Here is a 20541-nt window from a genome sequence, read left to right as displayed (position 1 = left end):
CTTGTTTCTGTCATAGTTCTCGTCTGAGGTGGGTCGATGACTGTTGTTGCATGCTACACCTCCATAAAACCAGAACAATAATTATTTATACAGCTCATTACTGGCTTTGAGACCAGTGCATGTTGTTATCGGGATCCCTCAAAATAATGTAATGGAAACATTTAAGGGTAATTAAGTAGATATTATTAATTTTTGGGTTCGTTTGAGACAAATCAACGAATCATTAGCGAACAGGAAATAATTCACTTGGGGGGATCGATCAGTTTTTGGTGATTATCTCGAAATTTGGGGGAGATGGCAAAATTTTTGTAATAACCTTTTTTGTAGAGCGAAATGAGTACTACAATTGATGTCATTACAAAAATTTCGGTATCTCTCATAGATTCGGAGTACTATGGCAAAATAGCAGGTCATGCAAATCGCGAAGTGAAAATAATTAAAAAAAAAATACTGAAATGAAAAAAAAACAATTTTTAGTACTTTTTGTTATTTAATTGTTTTATGTCAATATTAATGAGTGTTAAAATCTGCTGCTTTTGTCCTCTTCTCGTTTCACCACTTGATTAGTGAAATATTAAATTTTTTATGAAATTATTGGAGGTAAATTTCACTTCCATCGGACAATAAACATAATTCGGAAATTAAAATGCACTAAAATAAGTTGCAATTATATATTTAATAATCTAAAAATATATCAAGCAAAATACCAACAGAACAACATGAAACAAACTGAGACTCACCGCGGAATAAATTACTTATTACGTGAACATCTCATTAGTGCACTAGTACTTGAGATTCACTTGTACACAAATGAAATATGAATTATGGATTTTTTTCCATGAGATAATTGGCAATGAAGTATCTCCCTATACCGTAAAGTCAAGTTCTTATTCTGAAGCGCGCGTAAAGCCCAAAGTTGGTTCAATCAATACTCTACAATTCCCGCTCACCGATTCCTTCTATTTTGTAATAAGTTGGCATTTCTCAACGTACGTCCAACATTTTAATTAATTTAATTTTAGAAGAACGCACATCAGGCGAAAAAAATCGGCAGAAATTACCGTTCCTTTTAGTAATCGTTTTGTGTTGTGTTCGTTCAGGGAAATTTACCGTACCATCAAATAACATTTATCGTCTGTTTTTTTTTGTTTATTTATAGTGTCTGAAGTGAAAATGGAGCCATTACGTCACATTCCGCTTCTACATACATTTGTTTATTTTTTTATTTATAATTTTTGAGAGATTCATAATTTACAATTTTTTTTAAACGGAATTTTTGTAAATTTCACTGATTGAATCGGTAATTTTTCCCCTGAACGATACGGTAATTTCTACTGAGTTTTCCTGTCTGTGTGTCGAACGAGGAAGTACACGTGAACATTTGTTTATTTATTTTTATATATTTACATTCACATATCTATTGTACAGCTGAGCAAATATTACGAAAGGATTTTGCACCAGGATGTGATATAAAATGCACAATGCAATGCAGGCGATTGCCGCATTGCTGATATCGTGTTCCATGTAATCATCGTGACGCTAAAGCTTTCGTGGTGAACATGCCTGAAGATATATGTACAACGTACAACTGCTAAATACACATACGAGAAATATCGCTTGAGGTGGACGACATATCGATCTGCAGTCACGTCTATTTCTTCGCAGGAAAAACTTATTTGCGAGGAAACATTAGAAGAAGCGATTACGGTTGTTGTCGAGTGAAATAATTACTGCGACGGACAGTTTTTGGTTAAATTTTGGTTTAAAGAGGTAGATCTAAAACTACTCGCTCTGATGGTTGGGAGGGGGCATGTGCCAGGGCTTCATTGGGTGTCCTGGTGAATATTCTCGGCCGGAATTATGTTTTTCGGGGATATTTCGGAAAAAAAGTAAAGGGAGAATAATAAGGCAACGGATTATGGATAGGGATTGTCTCAATAATTCAAAAAACGATTTAACTATTAACTTTAATTATTTATTATCGCACGATGAAGGTAGATCTTTCTGGTATGATGTCTCCAGATAGATCAACTGACTCTTAGTGACCAAAGGTTTGACACTCTAGACCCATTTGATTAAAAGGTCCTTGTTCATTAATTCCTTTCTGTCTCTTCTCTGGTTCTATTTATTAAAAACATTCTAAACATTTCGGTACTGTTTGAAGAAAAATTATAAAAACTATAACATATTGAGATGGACTGAAAACAGCTATAGACAGATGATTCATTTTTGTCTACACACTTCAAGTATTCTCAATACCGATTTTTCTAGGGCTCCAGAAATATTTTAAAATCAATTTTTTCATTTTTTGTGATTTTCTCGGCTGCTGGGCCTCCTAGAGCAAAAAGGGCCTGAATGTGCTATAACCCTTTTTCATCGATATCTTTGGAAACAACATAACTAGGGCAATTTGGCCAATGCCATTCGATTTGTGAGACGATTTCCAATTTTTCGAGGGCTCCAGGAATATTCTAAAATCGATTTTTTCATTTTTCGCGATTTTCTCGGCTCCTGGGTCTTCCAGAGCAAAAAGGGCCTGAATGTGCCATCACCCTTTTTTCGTCCATATCTTTGGAAACAACATAACTAGGACAATTTGGCCAATGCCATTCGATTCCTGAAACGATTCCCAATTTTTCTAAGACTCCAGGAATATTCTAAAATCGATTTTTTCGTTTTTCGGGATTTTCTCGGCTCCTGGGCCTCCTCCAGCCAAAAGTCCCCAGCCGAATCTAGCCACGTTCTCCATGGTAATGCCTTATCGACCGGCATGTTCGCCATCGTAGTTCCTCCGCCAACTCCTCAATTTTCCTGTTCTACTGCTCCATAAACATTAGCAATCTCCCTTATACCCTTTGCTATAAAACCCGATGTGTGGTTGATGATGACTTGAATTAATTCTTACGGATGCTTTAAAGATACCAATCATCGCTCAATAGTCAGCAACCCTTAGAAACCCCTGTGATCTGTAATCGATAACCAGTTAGTAGTCGATTATGAAGATACCGATTTTTTCGAGTGAGATAATTTCTACGTCGACATGATCAAAGTTCGACGGGCTCAGTGTATATAAGTTCAGTAGATTTATGAGCCACTCAGCCACGGGAAATCATCAAATACATGTAGTCGTGATCGTGCGTGAAGTGTAATCAAACTGACAGCAAATGGAAAATAACAAAATGACGATGAAGGATGGAAATTTAATTCTAGCTGAGGCCTTGAAACACCAGGTAAAATATATTTAATATACATAATATACCACTATTTAATCAGCTACACAGGAAAAAGTGCATAAGGATAACTATAATATAGTAAATTTTACCATAAGAATATACTAAACTATTTTTTAAACGATTTTATTCAGCTGCCCTTCATGATAGTACTTACCATACAGAGTCATATAAATTACATAGGTCTATAATAACTATTACTAAACAACTATATTACTGATTACTACCCGCTGTAACAATAATGACGATTTATTATGGACCGTTTTACCATTTAGGATATCGTTAATGCAACTATCCGGACACCGGACCCTTTATTATACTTGATATAGTTGCAACTATTAAGTATATGATAACTATTATATCATATTTATGGGAATTAGTTGTTCTCCTATTTTTCTAATTTTTTTAAAGTATTGTTTATCGTTTACTATGTCATTCTGGCCTTAAATTATTAAATTACTATATCCTATATATTAAATTACTATATATAAAATTACTATATAAGATATCAATCTCATATAGTAATTTTTGCAATGCTCCTGGAGTCAATTTTACTAACCAACTATGGGCTCCTTAACTATACACAAGAGTGAACCTCACCATGCGAAATCGTATTTTTTTATTATATTTCTTGAGTCAATTATCATGCCCTATAATAATCGTTCATATAGCATATAGTAGTGATTACTATGACATAGTAATTAATGTTTACTAAATGATAGTAGTCCTACTAGGCGTGAATGGTCTTATACTTATACAATATCATTGCCCTTCTCTCCGTTCAGTATTATTAATATTATTACATCATGGAATGACGTTTAATATTTATTGCTCAGGGAATAGATTATTGTTTCGGAATTATGGGCCACCCTGTTATCGAATTATCCATGATGATGCAAGGGGTGGGAATCCAATATTTGGGCTTTCGAAATGAACAAGCTGCCTGTTACGCCGCTCAAGCATACGGATATTTAACGAGTGAGTTGATTTTTATTTAATTATTTTTACGTTTGAAACAACTACTGATAAGATTTAAATTTTTTACTTTTGAATAGATAAACCGGCAGTTGTTTTATGCGTATCTGGGCCGGGAGTACTCCACGCGATAGGGGGAATGGCAAATGCTCAAGTGAATTGTTGGTAAACAAATTATAAAATATAGTAACAAATAAAGATGACCAGTGGTACCAGTGAAATTTTCACTGGTTGATATTGACAGTAGGTCTTGAAATCCTATTTTTAAAAATTCAGTTTAGCTTTATTTGCAGATTGTTTTGCGTTAGTGTATTTATTTCATTTACTGATTTATGATTCAGTTTGTTATTTACTGATTTTTCAATAATATTTAGAAATAGAATTTAATGGAGGAAATATTATACTGACATTAGACAAAATAATCAAAATCATCACTCTACGATACCAATCAGCAGGAAAAATTCGAATGTTTATTGCAGATTTTATTAATACTATACAAATAAAAATGTTTCAAGTATTTCGAATAGACGAAAACATTTTTTGTGTTATTAACATGTAGGCCTGTGATCGTAATTGGAGGATCTTGTCCAGAGGATCATGAAGGCATTGGTGGCTTTCAAGAATATCCACAAGTGGAAGCATGTCGATTGTATTGCAAATATTCTGCTAGACCACCTTCGCCTGGTCTTATTCCACTGCACGTTGAAAAAGCTGTCAGACTTGCTACGTATGGACGCCCAGGTACGTGAATAAAAAGTTTTTATTGATTATGGAACAGAAATGATTTTTTTATTTTTCACAGGGGCAGCATATTTGGATCTCCCTGCGACACTTTTGAGAGGACAAATATCGGAAAATTTGATAGCAAAAGTTGCACCTTGTCCACCGCCTCCTTTGATCTATCCACCTCCCAAGTTAATTGAGTCAGCTGCTGATTTAATTTCCACAGCTAAAAAACCATTAGTCATCGTTGGAAAAGGTATACAATATATGGCTTGGTATTTCATGCTCTTCCGGTATTTTTGAGTTCTTCTGCTTTGAAGATGGTCAGGAGTGTCCATTTCCTCGAATTAAAAATTTATTTACAAATCAGGAGCTGCTTATGCCCGAGCTGAAAACGAAATAAGGAATTTCATCGGATCAACGGGTTTACCATTTCTTCCTACACCAATGGGTAAAGGCGTTGTATCTGATTATAATGAAAATTCAGTTGCAAGTTCAAGAACTTCAGCGTTACTCAATGCTGATGTTATTGTTCTCCTCGGAGCTAGATTGAATTGGATGTTGCACTTTGGACGAGCTCCACGTTTCCAGAATCATGTAAAAATTATTCAGGTCTGAATAATTAATGAAACCCCCAGTCACTCTATTAACATACCAAATTTATTATTGATTAATCACGTTTAAAAATAATTGAAATGTCACAGATCGATATTTGTCCAGAGGAGTTGCACAATTCAGTCTCATCAGCAATTGCTATTCAAGCGGATTTAATTCCCAGCGTGGCATTGTTAACAGAGTGTCTCAAAAAAAGACAGTACAGTATCGATAAGAAAAACAAATGGTGGATACAATTAATTGCTGATGGACAAAAGAATAAACAAGGAGTTCAGGTAATTCAATACTATCCACTGTTCCACGAAAAATCGATATTGATCATTATGTATTTATTTACTTGGATTATTTTTTATTCCAGAGGATGTCAGCTGATACTTCTGTCCCTTTGAATTATTACCCTGCATTTAAAACCATTCAACAATCCATTCCAACAGGTACGGAATTATTGACAAATTTTTGTTGATCGAACTTTTATTTGAGATGAAATCTTTTATTTTAGAAATAAAATATCCTTCACTAATAACAATAATTTGCTCGTAAATGAATAAATTAATACTGAAATCAGTTTTTCCATGATAACTGAATAAATGTTTCGAATTCATTGAATAACACTTCAAGAAAATCATTGGGGTCTTCTCATGACCGAGGTTGAAGTAACAGCTAACAACAATATTCGTGTGTTTAATTGTGTATTTATTTTTATTTAGACAGCATCATTTGCTCTGAGGGAGCCAATACCATGGATATTGGTAGAACTATGCTTTTAAATGCCAAACCACGTCACAGATTGGACGCAGGAACTTTTGGGACTATGGGCGTTGGATTGGGATTTGCCATTGCTGCAGCTTTGTATTGTAAAGATGTGGATCCTAAGAAAAAAGTTATTTGCGTGGAAGGTGATTCAGCTTTTGGTTTCTCGGCAATGGAAATTGAAACAATGTTCAGGTAAAATTATTCTTCAAAACTGTTATTATCATTGAATTCATTGAATGGTCCTCCAGGGTATTATTATTATTGCCTTATACTCATTATATTGATTACATAAAATTGTAATTATTTTTATCCAACAGATATAAATTACCTATCGTTATTATTATTTTTAATAACAATGGAATATATGGTGGAACAGACAAAGAGACATTCAAACAAATTCAAACTGCTGCAGAGCCGACCAAAGTGTAAGTTTTGTAATTAATGTAGTTAAAATAGATAATTATATGAATTTATTTTGTTGAAAAATTTCAAAAACTAGAATTGACTAGCAGATATATTTCAACAATTGATAACTTCTCCAACGTATTAAATTCTTCCAGAATATCTCCTCAGTTGTTAACCGCTGGAACTCGATATGAAAAAATGATGGAAATGTTTGGGCATCGAGGACATTATTGTGAGACCGTTGAGCAGATTGAAAAAGCCATAAAAGTATCACTCGAGGTATTTAATAAATTATGCGCCCTACAACGTAAAAAAATAATACATTCAATTGTCATTAATAAATTATCTTTTCACCTTCCATTCAATTCTAGTTAGGGGATGCTCCAAGTTTAATCAACATCATGATAAATCCATCAGCAGATCGTAAAGAACAGAAGTTCAGCTGGTTGACTGAATCCAAGCTGTGAAAAATTAACACGAGTCAATACCTCTTCTCTTCCTTATAGGCTAGACTTCCTGGAGGGGAATATGTGCCATAAGAAGATCCAATAGGTGATAGTTAAAAATAGTTCAATCTACGTGAAATTATCATTTTAACAGATCATTGATATTTTAAAAACCTCATAAAGGGAATACATGAAAATTATATCTTGTATTGATATATTTTTGTAGAACATATTCATAACGACAAAATAAAAATCTTCGAAAAATAAAGTTCAGGTGTGAAATAAATTCAAATATTACCAAAATTCTTCACGTATCCATAATGGCCATCAATTTTTGGGTTATCAATTCCATAGTAACTGGATCCAATGGGTGAAAATCATCGTGTGGATTTTGAGGATCCAAAAGGTCACCAGTGACATTGATTGATTTTTGCTTAGCAACTTTGGCCAGAGTGTCATTTGCTTCATCGACTGCAAGGGCCAGGTGCCCTTTAGCCTTCACTATTTCATTTATCAGTCCCATTTCTCGTTTTCTGAATGATGATAAATAAATGTGAACCTGTACACTTTGTTATTTATATTGAACAGTAATTAACAATAATGGACTTACATTTTTTCAGTGACATCATTGATATTTATCAGGGTTTTTTGAATTTCGATTTTAATATCGTCTGAGTCTGCAGACATTGTTTATTAAATTGTGTGGAGCTGTATTTTTCGTAGCACCTGTTGGCATAACATATACAACCAATGCACAATTGTTTGTATAACATGTGTATGCGTGTGAGTCTGTACTTGAGGTTCAGTAGAGCCCTCTGATGGATAGCGAGTCACATGACCACTTAACTTGTTTTTTGTTTATGAATTATTTGTCTGTTAAAGTGCAAATAAAAATAAGGGTCCCTGAATTTTTGTTGACCAACGAATCTGAATAATGCCGAGACAAATTGTTGAATGACAAATTTCCCAGCAGAATGTGAACATACAATTGAACTAATAAGTGGATTGAGAGGAAATAGGAGGTTATGTTTAAGTCATACAAACCTTTGTAAAGCAGAATAAATATTGATAGGTAGTTTAGAAATCAGTAATTTTTATCACCAGTGAAGAAAGTTGAGGTGAATACGACAGTTTATGATGAGCTGATCCCAGTGGTCAATGAACTTCAATGAAAATTTCTTTCAAGTTGAACTGGGGATATTTTGTAATAATTATCAATGAATTCTTTGAGTTGACCTTTGAATAATTAATTGAAGACAGAGTTTTGAAGGGTTCAGCCTTTGAGACAGTTTCTGATCACAAAAATATGACGATTTCACATTAAAAATTACCAAAAAGCCATTAGAAACCGTTTCTGATCAACAACTATCGTATTTACTTCATGTTTGTTCTTCAAACAAAACTAACTTGTCTTCCAACACATCCATTGTTAAGAGAAAAAATTATTGATATTATTATTTCAGTAATAAGAAGAGTTGAAACATTATAAATAAAATGGAGGCGACCGGTAAACAACTCCTGGATGTCTTGACCTGCTCACATCCCTTCAGCAGTGAAAAATCCCTAGCTCACCTGGAAAACGCTATTTGTCAATATACAAAGTTTCTGGAAAAGTCGGTAAACCAGCAAACGGACAGCAGATTCACCGGATGTGAAAGTACAATCGATGAGTCACAGTACGGTAAAATCCTCCGGACATTTCTCTCAACTTTCGACGAAAATTTTAGTATTTTGAAACAGCGACTTAATACCGCGATCCAAAAGTTAATGATCATCAAGGGCTGTAATTTTCTCATGCTCCACGAACTGTTGACTTCCATCAGTGAATATCTTAAAGGATCGACCCAAGAAGACGCCGTCCAGTACATGATTTTACTGCTTGAGAAAATACTGAAAAGTGACGCTTTATTATCTTCTCTAGTTTCCATTTGCAAAGTTCAACCTGTGAACGATCTGGAAAGGGACCAGTGTGAGGAAGCTCGTAGAGATTGCATTCAACTGGTCATTTCATTACCGGTAAAAGTTTCGAATAAAGCAAAAGGTCGAGTACCTGAAACTTTTTCCATCCGGAATTTCTCAAAAATTATTTCATTTCAAATTGTTGGTGCAATCAAATCGCTGAGTGAAGAGCGCAATAAACGTACCACCGTTTGTGATGTAAAAGCACTTTCGTTGTTTATTAGCAAACTCTTGTCGAATTATGGATCTGAAAATTTTGGAGAATTGATCAAAATTATGGTGCGTCTGTCACTGGAAGATAAAAACTCATTAAGACAATTAATTGAAGATATTTTGATGAATATTTCGAGAGGGAGTATTCCATCAGTTGCAGTGCTATTATTGGAAAATATTGAAGATCCAAACCATATTCAAACGATTTTTGGGAACTTGATGAAACACGAAAACTGGAAATTCGTTCTCACGAAGAAATTCTTGTTTTTTTCGTATTTTAAGAGTAACAAAATAGTTATAAATTTGATTAATTGTTTGTTATGCGAGGATTCAGAGCGAAATTTTGTTAATTTAATTACTAAACTGTTGGATATTTGGGGTGATAAGAGTGCGTTAAATCATACATCTCAGGAACAACAAGAATTTATAACAAAAATCATCCTGTTACTGATAAAAAAAGGAAACGGAAGATTGAAATCAATAGATAAAGATTCAATTCGAGAGTTACTGATTGCTGGAACTTCAGCTCATTTGGAAAGTATGCATCTAGAAATTAGAGCGATTGGTATGATAACAGGTGAATTAATTATTAACTATTTTGATGCACCGGATAGACCAACATTGAAATATGACTATGAATCAATGCCAAAAGAAGGAGTAAACATCGTTTCGAAATTGAAAAAATTTTGGAGCGAAGAATTCGACAGAAGTTATGATTTTTCATCGGATAAAAACGTAACATCTGATGTGTTAATTAGAAAGTTGGGTGTGAAATCAACAATTTTATCGGAAAATGAGACGATAAATGTCAGTAACAAGGAAATCCCGGAAATTAGTGATTACACAACTGATAATAGTCAGGAAGATAAGGCTGATGATGAAATAATAAAAGGGAATAGTCAGTTGTGCTCAGGTGATGATGCCAATGAGGAGAGTTTAGATAGCGATGACGACTTAATCCCTTACGACATGTCAAACGACACAAAAAGTCATGAAAATCATCGACCCATGTACCTGCGGGAGTTGAAAGAAAATCTTGTCGATCGAACTGATACCACTGATGGCAGGATTTTTGCGGAGACTCTCGAATGTTCTGAAAAACTTCTGAAGTCTCAACTTCCAAACGATGATTCATCATTGGGCCTTGAGTTGCTTGCTCTCTTTTCCAAGTTAACAGAAACCACTCACGTAGAGAATTTCCAGGCTCTAAAATTCAGGGCCTGTGTGACGATAACTAAAATTCACCCCAAAGTATCAGCTGAATATTTATGTCGAGAATTCCATGCACCATTGGGACGAAACTCTGTCAGCGATAGATTATTTTTTTTGAATGTTCTGCAAGAAGCTGCTCGACAACTATCAAAAATTGAAGTGAATGAAACCGAATCTGGAACGGAAATGAATTCGACGAATGTCGGAAGAAAAAATCAAATAAAATCGGTAGCAAAACCAATTTCTTTATTTCTCAATTCGGAAGTTGGAAAAAAAATTGAAACTTTGTACGACGATGATGACTTTCAAATCTGTCAAAATTTTGATGCCGAAAACTTCGTGAAGATGAAAGAGAATCAATCGATTATTGCACGAAGGACTGGATCGAAGAGCAGAGTAATTGCACATCCCTCGAAGCGTTCACCGACGACAATAAATAAATTCAATGATGTGGCATCGTATTTTTTCTATCCTCTCTTCTATGGATTATCAGCAGGAAATCAAAATATTTTTAATACTCCGAGACATTTTGAGGACCACAGCAATCTCCTGTTAATTAATTTTATAAAAACACTGTCAACAATTATGGTGGCTGCCGAAAATTGCACAGTCGCTCCAAAAATGGCTCGGGAATTATTAGAATTTGCCTGGACCATGCGATTCCACGAACAGGATATGGTAAAATATTGTATCATAGAGAGTATCGCTGCTGTGTTTGTTGTATCAAAATCAAATTTTACTGACGTAATTATCGATTTATTGCTAGAGCTTCGAACATGGCTCACAGATATATGCGATGAATCATCGAAAGGAGAATCTTCCGACCAATGTAGATCAATGGCAATCAATGTTATCAATTTAATTGACTCCCTCTTCCCCCGGATGTAATAAAAAAACTAATAAATTTGTTGAACAATTTAAAAATCTCATTTTCAAAATTTCCCCCCATTTTATCACACGTTTTGTCGCTGTCGCTCCATGAAAATCGCCAGTCTCGTTGCACTTTGTTGTTTTATTATTCTCATCCCATAATCAAATGAAAAATAATATGGGGAAATGGAGGAAAAGAATTAAAAAAATTCGAAGAACATGAATTATTGTGAATGGATTACAAATATTGAAAATTGTAATTAAATTATAATTGATGTGACTCGGGGAAAAAAGTGAGTAAAGTGAAAAAGTTTGTCGGAGGTTATAGCTAACGTCGAATATCTTTCCAACCATTTTCAACCTTTAGCCGCCTATAGAAAATTTTGACATGAAAATAGCCTCACAGTTGAACTGCGTCATCAGCTGATGCAGTCGTTCCTTCAATTTTAATTAAGCAGGACAGAAAAAGTAAGAAATAACGAGAGAGATAAAATATATATTAATGTAACGTATCATCATTACAAAATCTATACGATCTTTATATACGTCCATTTCTGTATATTGAGAGGGGGAGAGAGATCGACACTTATGTACATGTATATAGTACATATTTCAATATAGGATTTGTCGGGTACAAATTTCATTTTTTTTTGTCGAATTAATATTATAATTCGCTTGAAAAAACAGTAAAATGGCTGATAATGCATTGGGTGAACTCAGCAGTGATCAAACGGAAAAGGTTCTTCAATTCCAGGTAGGCAATTAAATCGTTTTATGATTTTTTCAGTCATTAGAGTGCATGCTCGTTAGTTTAGGGAGGATTGTTCAATTGATGGATTTTGTGAATTTTTGTGAAGGATCTGACGGGAATTGAAGACCTCTCTATTTGTCGGGATGTTTTGCAAAGGCACAATTGGAACTTGGAGGTTGCAGTACAGGTATGATGTTTGTGGATTTTTTATTTATGTTGTTCACTGGAAATTGTTCTAATTGGGTGCTGGATAATTGATAGTTTCTGATCAGATAGGCCCAGTGACTGAACGGAAGCCAAAAAAACGTAGAAACGTTAACTAAATTCCCTTAAAGTCCTCTCAAGTCGAACTGTGAATATGTGGATTAATAATTATCCATTAATTTGTCGAGTTAAACTGAAATATCACTAGCAGAAAACCCATCTGCGCGGCTACTTCACTCCATAAAAAAGCACTGAAAATGGCTGCTTATCAGACTCATGACATTTTACTATTTATTCTGACAGTCTTTCGAGCATATTGATTACATGATTTCTACTGATAACAAAAGCAGAAGCATCCTCCTGTCCAAAACTATAAATAATTTCCACAAAACTCATAAAATGGGGACGAAGACGACCACGTGATCAGAAACTGTCGCATTAACCTCACCTGGAATGATTGAAATTTGCCTCAATTTGTTTCTCTAATCATCAATTTATTTTCAATTTTCTGTGATTGTTTATGTGCCCAACGTAGGAGCAACTCAATTTGTACGAAGGCAGACCATCCATGTATGCACAAGACTCAAGAGCAAGACCACCAGCTGTTGTCGACGATACCAATTCGAGAATTTATTTCAGCCCATCCGGAAGTTCTGGAAGTAGTGGTGGTTTTTTATCGTTTATATTTTCCATGTGTTATAATTTAGTTACAAGTATTCTGCACATTCTATTTGCTATATTCAGGACGAATGTGAGACCGGGTGAGTGAATATTTGATTCATTTCGTGATTCTGTTAAATACGTTCTTTCCTTCGTACGGATGATCATATAAATTGATTTCCTGGTAATAGTATCGGCCGATCCTGTCCAAGATGTCGTCAGATTCATAAATTTATTTGAGGAGAAGTACGGTGTGAATCATCCAGTATTCTATCAAGGATCGTACAGTCAAGCCCTTTCTGATGCTAAACAAGAGTTGAGATTTTTACTCGTTTATCTTCATAAAGATGATGCACAGACTGTCGAGCAATGGTGCAGGTATGATATTGTTATATTTTCATTTAGTGGATAATAAATTTTCATTCATTCAAGATGATCACATGATTATAACACAATGATGGCTAGTGTACTCCTCTTTTCGCAGTTAGAGATGATGTTTTTATGATGGTTTCCATTAACTTAGAAAAATCATTCAATTACTTATGGGAATTCAATTCTAATTTATACAAAGACATTCGTTTTTCCCTATATTAAAGAAGGATTCTCTATTGGAAGGCCTCTCTACTAAAGTATTTGGCAAATTTTCACTAAAACAAGACTCAAAATACTTTTTTAACGATCTACACTTTGTGATTTACACTTTCTCTAATTCCATTTCCACAGGATTTCTTTGACTAATGCAGAGTTGATTCGTTTCATCAACACTCACACACTATTCTGGGCTTGTAATATAAAATCTGGAGAGGGTTACAAAGTAGCTGAAGCACTGAAGGCTGGTACTTATCCATTCCTCGCTCTGATTGTTTTGAAAGAGAACAGGATGACTATCGTGGGAAGGTAAAACGTCCACCATATTTTCATTCATTTCACGAGATAATATCTGTGCAGTATGTTTTAACTTAAAATTGTTGTGATTCAAGGCTGGAAGGGACCCCCTCAGTATCTGAACTGATGGTTCGCCTCAAAACTATAATTGATAATAATGAAATCAATTTAATTCAAGCACGTCATGAAAGGTAAGATAACCAACTATATCAGTATGCGAAGTGGTAAAAGGAGATGAGCTATTAAATTGACATGTTTATTGACTCAGCGATTAGTCAACGTATCTCGTTTTACCACTTCACTGCCCATATTGCGAACCAAATTTTTTCGAACATGAAGGATAAAAATGGTTGAAATATTTAGAGCTGAACGCAGTGCAAATCAGTCGTTGAGACTTCAACAAGACCAAGCCTATGAAGAGTCTCTTCGGGCAGATCAAGAAAAAGATCGTCGAAGAGAGGAGGAGAAGAGAGCGAAAGAGGAACGAGAAGCACAGCAAAGAGCTGAAATAGATGCTCAGGAGATGGAAATTCAACGTATTCAACGTGAGAAGGAATTAGCTGTTCCAAAAGTACCTGTTGAGCCTGAACAGGGCCATCCAAATTCTTGTCATCTTCAGATTAAACTGGGTGAAAGAACAATTATTCGAAGGTTTCTCATGTCAAATACGGTTGAGGATGTTTACTACTGGATATTCAGTCAACCAGATTCGCCAGTCAACTTCGAAATAACTACGAGTTATCCAAAGAGAATTCTCTACCCAACAGTGGAAATTTTAAGCCTCTTCAAAGCTGGTCTCACGCATAGAGAGGTCCTACACGTTAATGATTTAGATGATTAACAAAGATTTAGGAAAAACAAAATTAATTGTTTTTCTTTTGGAAAATTTTTAATGCTGTATGGCATATAGAGAGACTCAGACCGACTATACATACTTTATCTCAAAATATTTTATGCTTCGAGTTCATTTGGTTGTGCACTAGTTTTCATTTGCCAAAGTAAAAATTGCTCTTTTCTCCAATGTCTGACATAAAAATTTGACAAGCGATTTTTTCTTCTTTCTTGTTTACTCATTGCGGGCGATAAAGACAAAATTAAATATAATTCATTCAACAATAACGTGAATCAATTTAATACAATGATATCAATGCGATGAATCATTTTATGGAGCTTACACTGAGAAAAATAATTATTTTTGCTTAATATTTATGGACTTCAGCGAAGTATTAATTTTATCAATATTGTGTTTCCTGATTAGGTTTTAATTATGTTAATTATATTATTCTATAACTTCTTTAATAATTGTAAACATTGAAAAGTTCATCGAAATTCTTTCCTCTCGAAAATCAGAAGTTTAGAAAAATGAGAAATCATTAAGAGATTTTATTTAAGGTTCTGTGCAACATAGACATTCTCAAGAGCAACAATATAATTTTGGAAAAACATATTTCTCACATGTCAATGAATATTTGGCAGAAATCATTCTTTTTACTCAGTGCATCACAATTTCCCGCAATATTATTAGAAAATGAATGGCAGCACGCATTTTTTTTTTGTTTTCCAACGATTATTCATGTGTAATATCGAAAGGCATTTATCAATTTTCCGATCTTCTAATGGAATACATTTGGATTTTTATTTGTTCTCTTCATATTTATTAGTATCGCCATCAACTAGGCATTGTTGTATACCTGTGGAATCATATGAGATACATCATGAAATTGACCTTCAAATTATTGTATAAAAATTTGAATTTTTGCGTTTTTTTTTCAAATACAATAAGATTTTATAATAACTTTGTAATAAGCACAGAGAGATATGATTGTGCTGAGTGAGACGAAGTGATGAAACCGTAAGAGAGACAAAATGAATATTGAATGAAATTAGTCAACGTTTCTATTACAATATTAAGAATAAAGTAATAATGAAAAATAAATCTACCATAATTTTATAAATCAATTTCACTTGTCAATACACGAGTGAATAATTTCTTTTGTCATTCAATTCTCGAAGAACATGTCAAAGATGAGGATTTCTATTTCAATTTTCGGTGGAATAGAAATAAAACTTACATAAATGAGCAAAATTGCAATAAACAATCCATTGCAGAACAAAACTGGCGGAAAATTATTTAATTAATCCTGGAAAAGAAATTTCCATTCTTCCTAAACGTAAGGAACCTTCTTTGTGTTCATTCATATGTACATCACAAGACTGAAGTCAAAAGAAATGGAATAAACCCAATTTTTTAAAAATAAGATGAGTGGAAAGTTCAGAATGTGATGATTTTTTACCTTTATTTTGAGGAAAACATTACAAAATTTATTTCAGGTACTTAGATAGTTGTCTAAAGATCATGGAAAATGGGGCACACAGACGTCACACTTCCAGTGAATTGTAGTAATGACAACCATGGTGAGGGGCGCCACAGTCAATTCCAGCCTGTGGGGGGGGGGCTCCTTATGTTGGGCTTTTAATCATTTATTTAAAAATAAATGAGAAACTAACAAAATATTTTCAGATAAGTACAAACGGCTCCAAACTTAGTACAAACGTTAGAATTACTTCATTTTGCCAAAAATAGTTAGCAGTCAGATGTCCACATACGGAGTGAAGGAAGAATCGAGTTTATGAGAATAGTTGTGCACCATCTGTGGAACACAAATAGTGATTTTCTTATTTGACGAACTAGTGTTGTTGCTCATCCATTCCCAGAACGATTCTGGAAAAATCTAGAACTCCTCGAATATCGTTATAATCGTCGTATTCGTTTATTGTGACACGTCGATACACTTGACAGATTATTTTGACATTTTATTGTCCCTTCAACATCTGAAAAATGTCTCTCTTTGGTGGAATGCTGGGAGATCTTGAAGATGACCCTATTTTTGGGTGAGTAACGTCATTTATGTTCAATATATGCTGCCGACGTTAATTCACTTTTTCTGCATAATCTTTCGTGGAGATGCAATCGTGCAATGCAATTACTTCGATTACAAAAGCCTCGGGTTGTATCACGGTCGTGATTTAATTATAAATCAGCTTAATAATAATGTCATTTTATTTTTATTTTGCGGATGCATCGGTGGTGAAGTTCACCCTTCACACTCAAATGTCAACTGTCAATTGTCATTATTCATTTATTTATTGATTTATATCGTTTCTAGGAGAGATACATAATTTCATAAGTTTGGATTTTTCCATCATGGAGTCTGACATCTTTGATCGAATCGTTTCATTTTTGTAATTTCTTGAAAGTCAGAATTTCAGCACAAGCGAAAATTAGAAGTGAATTAATTGACAGTCTCTATTATTTCGAACGTTTACTTAAATTTAATAGGTCCAGATTCCAATTGTAGTTTCATTTTTTCGTGTTATTTTTTTGTTGGGGCTTTGGTTTCTGATCATCAATAAATCATCACCAGGTCGTACATGCAATCCATGCAACACATGAACAGCATGATGAACTCACTGTTTAGCAGCCCTTTTGGGATGACGGGACCAGCTCTGATGGGGCCTGAGCCTCGTGGAGGTTCTCGTCACAACCAGATGATGCCCTTTGGATTTGGAATGCCAGGATTCAACATGAATAATATGTTTTCGCAGTTTGTAAGTGGATGACGCTAAGTATACGATTGAAAATGTTTAATGTTTAAATGTCATGGGACTATTATTTTTCCAAAATTATATTTCCGGTATTGTGTCATTTTCGGAAGAGCTTAATTAGGCTTTAATGATGACGATTTTATTGCTCTTGAGGCTGAAGATGTTGCACATAACCTCGAACGAACTCTGTTAATGATTTTTAATTTTCCTGTTTTTTTAATTCTCTAGAGCGACTAATTTTGATGAATTTTTAACGAGTTCTAGAGCAATGTAATTAACATAATTATAACCTATCGATGATTGCCTAGTAATTACTTCTCTGCAGGAATAAAATATTGGAAAAATAAATAATTCTCTGGAGTAACTGAATATTTAGCAAAAATAATTTTGTTTGTCACTTTAGCATTTAGAAATTAATTTGTAAATTTCAGGATAATATGGCTCAGGTTCCAAGCTCTCACGGAATGTCCTCCACTTCTATCATGACATACACCAGTGGCCCAGATGGTCGTCCACAGGTGTATCAGGCCTCCAGATCAACTCGAGCTGCTCCAGGAGGAATTCAAGAGACTCAAGAGACTGTTTACGACTCTCGTTCTGGTACCAAGAAAATGGCCATCGGACATCACATCGGAGACAGGGCACACGTCATCGAGAAACAAAAGAATCTGAATAATGGAGATGAAGAAGAGCATCATGAGTTCATTAATCTCGATGAGGGTTCGTATTTTCACTTATTACCGACTGCTTAAGTCCAGCCTCATAAATTGAAAATTACAAGACGATAAATGAGATGATTACGTCCTTTACTCGCAGAAGATATCCCGTCAATTTGCAATCCTCCAGTTTTTTAGAAAATAGTTTTATAACAAATTTACAGAGGAAGCTGGCTCATTCAACCAGGAATGGGAGCAACGTACCAGAGGTGGGCGTGGAAATCGTAGCGACCGTGCCCTCGAGCATGGCTCACAACACAGAAAACGCTCTGAGCCAAGGCGTCTGGCCCTGACAGACGGTACTTCAAGGTTTGTTAAAAAAAATCAATAAATAAACTTCAATCAGATCTGACATTTAAAGTAGAAGACACCGATTCATTTCATTGCACCCTATGATTTTTTAAATACTCGAATAAAATCCAAAATTTTCTTTTATTTAGAATTCGTAACGTCTAGTGTTCTTTTAACTGTCTGCACGAATGTCTAGATAATTAAAGCATTAATTAATTGGCTCGATTAATTGGAATATGTGAACAGACGTAAGCCGAACAGATCAAGAATTCATAATTAAAGAATTGAAGAACAGGAGATGCGGAAAGGAAGGAAGCTTTGAAGAATCGAATGCCATATCTGCTTTATTTCTGCAATTGTTCCTTCAATTTTATTATTAATTTCTTCAATAAACGTAGCATGACCTTGGAAAATCTGTAATTTTATTAACGGACATATTGTTATAATTGTTTCGTCACTGGTTCATGAGGATTTTTTTGTACTTATTCGTAATGTTTGGGTGGTTAATTGGGAAATGCTTTTAGTAGTCGTCAAAGTAGTCGTTCAAGGTGGGCCCCATCTACGAGGCGAAGCATAAGACCTAGTAGCAATATTGGTAGCTCCTCCAGGTGAGTTTTATTTATAGTTTTTTTTTTGATAATTTCAACAGAATCACCATCATCATCATGTGTGGAGATGCCCTGCTGTCGTTCTCTCCTCAATAACGTTTCCACGTTGACGTATCTGCTTGAAACGAGTGAAATTTTCGCATGCAAATGTCATACAGTCGTGTTATGCATGAATTTTTCCCTCAATTGATGATTTTAAAAACTGGACAATTGTCAAGGAGAAATTTTATTTCAATTTACTCCACTAAAAATATAATTACAAAGTACATAAAAATATTGGTATGGAATATTGTTGTTTTATTCGTTGCAGGTACTCCCCAAAGTATTAATTAGAAAAAATGAATTTTATGAAGAAAGTGGTGACGTTTGCGAGCAACGTAAGTACGTTGTGAGATTTTTTGTTTATTTATTTTTTTTTTAAAATACGATAATAATTTTTGGGGTGATTTTTTAACAAAGACTGGAAAAATTCTGATGGAGGGGGACGGCATGTGTTTTCCTCATCAAATTATCCATTCATTATATTTATTTTTTTTATCGTGTCTTCATTTACTCAGTCATTAACATCTCATCATTAAGGATTATGTTATGCCAATGTTTTATGTACTTTTGAGCCAGCCATCGTCATTTAGAATAATGCGATTCATTTAACATGATGTTGAATGAGAATTTTCATTTTTATTTTTATTGATGATTGATTTTTTTTAGTAATGCAGATGGAGAAACAAGACCAAAAACACCGGAGGCATCGAGCAGTCGTAAACGCGAGCACGATGTTGAGACTGAGACAACTCATAAACGCCACATGTCTAATAGTCATGATTAGTAACATCAGCTGACGTTAATGGAGTCTCGATAATAAATTCAATGGCTCGAACTAAAATAAATGTGAAAGCTTTACAATATTACAATCGCCACTTGGCGTTATTTATATTCTCCAGTACAAGTATTTCCATGAATATCAAATGTAGTTATTGTCGATGAACATAGTCCATTGGCGTCTTCAGTATCTGTCGATGCTTTTAGGGAGATAACAGATCAATTATGTTTCTGTGGATTATTAATGAATATTTGAAAAATAACATAAAATAGAAAACTCGTAAGTTAGTGTATATTTTTGACCGAGGCTCCGTTATATCTGGATGAGGCTGAATTATTAGATAAATTAATCTTTGATTGAAGACTTGAAAATGGAAATTAAGTATAGGAATTTACTTTCCTCCCACTTGTAAACATTCGATGCTCATTTTTTAAGAAAATATAATTCATGACAAGTAATTTGTGATGACTTTGTCCATATTCCCCTTCATCTTCCTTTCTGTCTTCTAGGGAACTTCCGAGACGTTTTATTTTTTTCTTGTTTATGCATTTAAAGCCTAATCGACCGATTAGTGAAGGTCTTTCAAGGTTATGAGCAAC

The 20541-nt window shown here is 34.3% G+C and overlaps 4 protein-coding genes and 3 long non-coding RNA genes across 17 annotated transcripts; 4 read left to right on the top strand and 3 right to left on the bottom strand.

Moving 5' to 3' along the window:
• Positions 1-15: 15 nt before the first annotated feature.
• Positions 16-1454, bottom strand: LOC135169287 (uncharacterized). The gene is made up of 3 exons (XR_010300191.1): positions 1408-1454; positions 741-959; positions 16-59 (listed from the first exon to the last, which is right to left on the bottom strand). It is a non-coding gene; the product is annotated as an uncharacterized LOC135169287 (long non-coding RNA).
• Positions 1455-3049: 1595 nt separating this feature from the next.
• On the top strand, positions 3050-7415 carry LOC135169275 (2-hydroxyacyl-CoA lyase 1). The gene is made up of 12 exons (XM_064134120.1): positions 3050-3230; positions 4067-4208; positions 4286-4370; positions 4765-4946; positions 5008-5184; positions 5299-5540; positions 5633-5818; positions 5902-5977; positions 6251-6488; positions 6614-6721; positions 6857-6980; positions 7073-7415. The coding sequence occupies exons 1-12, from the start codon at positions 3165-3167 to the stop codon at positions 7166-7168; spliced, it is 1722 nt and encodes a 573-aa protein (XP_063990190.1). The 5' UTR covers positions 3050-3164; the 3' UTR covers positions 7169-7415.
• LOC135169285 (uncharacterized) lies at positions 5633-7162 on the bottom strand. Its single transcript, XR_010300189.1, has 2 exons — positions 7056-7162; positions 5633-7001 (listed from the first exon to the last, which is right to left on the bottom strand). It is a non-coding gene; the product is annotated as an uncharacterized LOC135169285 (long non-coding RNA).
• A 563-nt stretch (positions 7416-7978) lies between the features above and the next one.
• LOC135169272 (telomere length regulation protein TEL2 homolog) lies at positions 7979-11455 on the top strand. Its single transcript, XM_064134113.1, has 2 exons — positions 7979-8219; positions 8611-11455. Exon 2 carries the CDS (start codon positions 8642-8644, stop codon positions 11417-11419), a length of 2778 nt encoding a protein of 925 aa, XP_063990183.1. The 5' UTR covers positions 7979-8219; positions 8611-8641; the 3' UTR covers positions 11420-11455.
• An 82-nt stretch (positions 11456-11537) lies between these two features.
• LOC135169277 (FAS-associated factor 2-B) lies at positions 11538-16017 on the top strand. Of its 5 annotated transcripts, XM_064134124.1 has the most exons (10): positions 11540-11694; positions 11769-11869; positions 12089-12155; positions 12259-12339; positions 12892-13117; positions 13208-13394; positions 13613-13645; positions 13740-13913; positions 13997-14092; positions 14265-16017. In XM_064134124.1, exons 3-10 carry the CDS (start codon positions 12093-12095, stop codon positions 14740-14742), a joined length of 1338 nt encoding a protein of 445 aa, XP_063990194.1. In that variant the 5' UTR covers positions 11540-11694; positions 11769-11869; positions 12089-12092; the 3' UTR covers positions 14743-16017. The 5 variants fall into 5 exon arrangements, with proteins under 5 accessions (XP_063990195.1, XP_063990194.1, XP_063990193.1 ...); XM_064134125.1 differs by lacking the exon at positions 11769-11869 and having other exon boundaries at positions 11538-11694; XM_064134123.1 differs by having other exon boundaries at positions 11553-11869.
• On the bottom strand, positions 15645-16572 carry LOC135169286 (uncharacterized). The gene is made up of 3 exons (XR_010300190.1): positions 16467-16572; positions 16196-16404; positions 15645-16115 (listed from the first exon to the last, which is right to left on the bottom strand). It is a non-coding gene; the product is annotated as an uncharacterized LOC135169286 (long non-coding RNA).
• On the top strand, positions 16558-20400 carry LOC135169281 (myeloid leukemia factor). 7 transcript variants are annotated; one of them, XR_010300187.1, is made up of 7 exons: positions 16560-16793; positions 17327-17510; positions 17939-18227; positions 18388-18532; positions 19039-19122; positions 19433-19503; positions 19831-20400. XR_010300187.1 is itself a non-coding variant. In XM_064134139.1 (7 exons), exons 1-6 carry the CDS (start codon positions 16741-16743, stop codon positions 19449-19451), a joined length of 771 nt encoding a protein of 256 aa, XP_063990209.1. In that variant the 5' UTR covers positions 16560-16740; the 3' UTR covers positions 19452-19499; positions 19831-20400. The 7 variants fall into 7 exon arrangements, 6 of the variants coding, with proteins under 6 accessions (XP_063990205.1, XP_063990204.1, XP_063990209.1 ...); XM_064134139.1 differs by having other exon boundaries at positions 19042-19122; positions 19433-19499; XM_064134138.1 differs by having other exon boundaries at positions 19433-19499.
• The last annotated feature ends 141 nt before the right edge of the window (positions 20401-20541 follow it).

This window comes from Diachasmimorpha longicaudata, chromosome 14, assembly GCF_034640455.1.
Source record: "Diachasmimorpha longicaudata isolate KC_UGA_2023 chromosome 14, iyDiaLong2, whole genome shotgun sequence".
Classification (NCBI taxonomy): Eukaryota; Metazoa; Arthropoda; class Insecta; order Hymenoptera; family Braconidae; genus Diachasmimorpha; species Diachasmimorpha longicaudata.
The sequence above is the reverse complement of the archived record's forward strand: the minus strand, read 5'-3'. Positions and strand labels throughout refer to the sequence as shown.

Coding starts and splice junctions, on each gene's coding strand:
- LOC135169275 (XM_064134120.1), top strand. CDS start 3,165: ATGGAAAATAACAAAATGACGATGAAGGATGGAAATTTAATTCTAGCT. Junction 4,209..4,285: donor AGCATACGGATATTTAACGA/GTGAGTTGATTT, acceptor ACTTTTGAATAG/ATAAACCGGCAGTTGTTTTA. Junction 4,371..4,764: donor AATGCTCAAGTGAATTGTTG/GTAAACAAATTA, acceptor ATTAACATGTAG/GCCTGTGATCGTAATTGGAG.
- LOC135169272 (XM_064134113.1), top strand. CDS start 8,642: ATGGAGGCGACCGGTAAACAACTCCTGGATGTCTTGACCTGCTCACAT.
- LOC135169277 (XM_064134125.1), top strand. CDS start 12,093: ATGGCTGATAATGCATTGGGTGAACTCAGCAGTGATCAAACGGAAAAG. Junction 12,156..12,258: donor AAAAGGTTCTTCAATTCCAG/GTAGGCAATTAA, acceptor ATTTTTGTGAAG/GATCTGACGGGAATTGAAGA. Junction 13,395..13,612: donor ACTGTCGAGCAATGGTGCAG/GTATGATATTGT, acceptor CCTATATTAAAG/AAGGATTCTCTATTGGAAGG.
- LOC135169281 (XM_064134134.1), top strand. CDS start 16,741: ATGTCTCTCTTTGGTGGAATGCTGGGAGATCTTGAAGATGACCCTATT. Junction 16,794..17,326: donor GAAGATGACCCTATTTTTGG/GTGAGTAACGTC, acceptor AATCATCACCAG/GTCGTACATGCAATCCATGC. Junction 19,123..19,830: donor AATATTGGTAGCTCCTCCAG/GTGAGTTTTATT, acceptor GATTTTTTTTAG/TAATGCAGATGGAGAAACAA.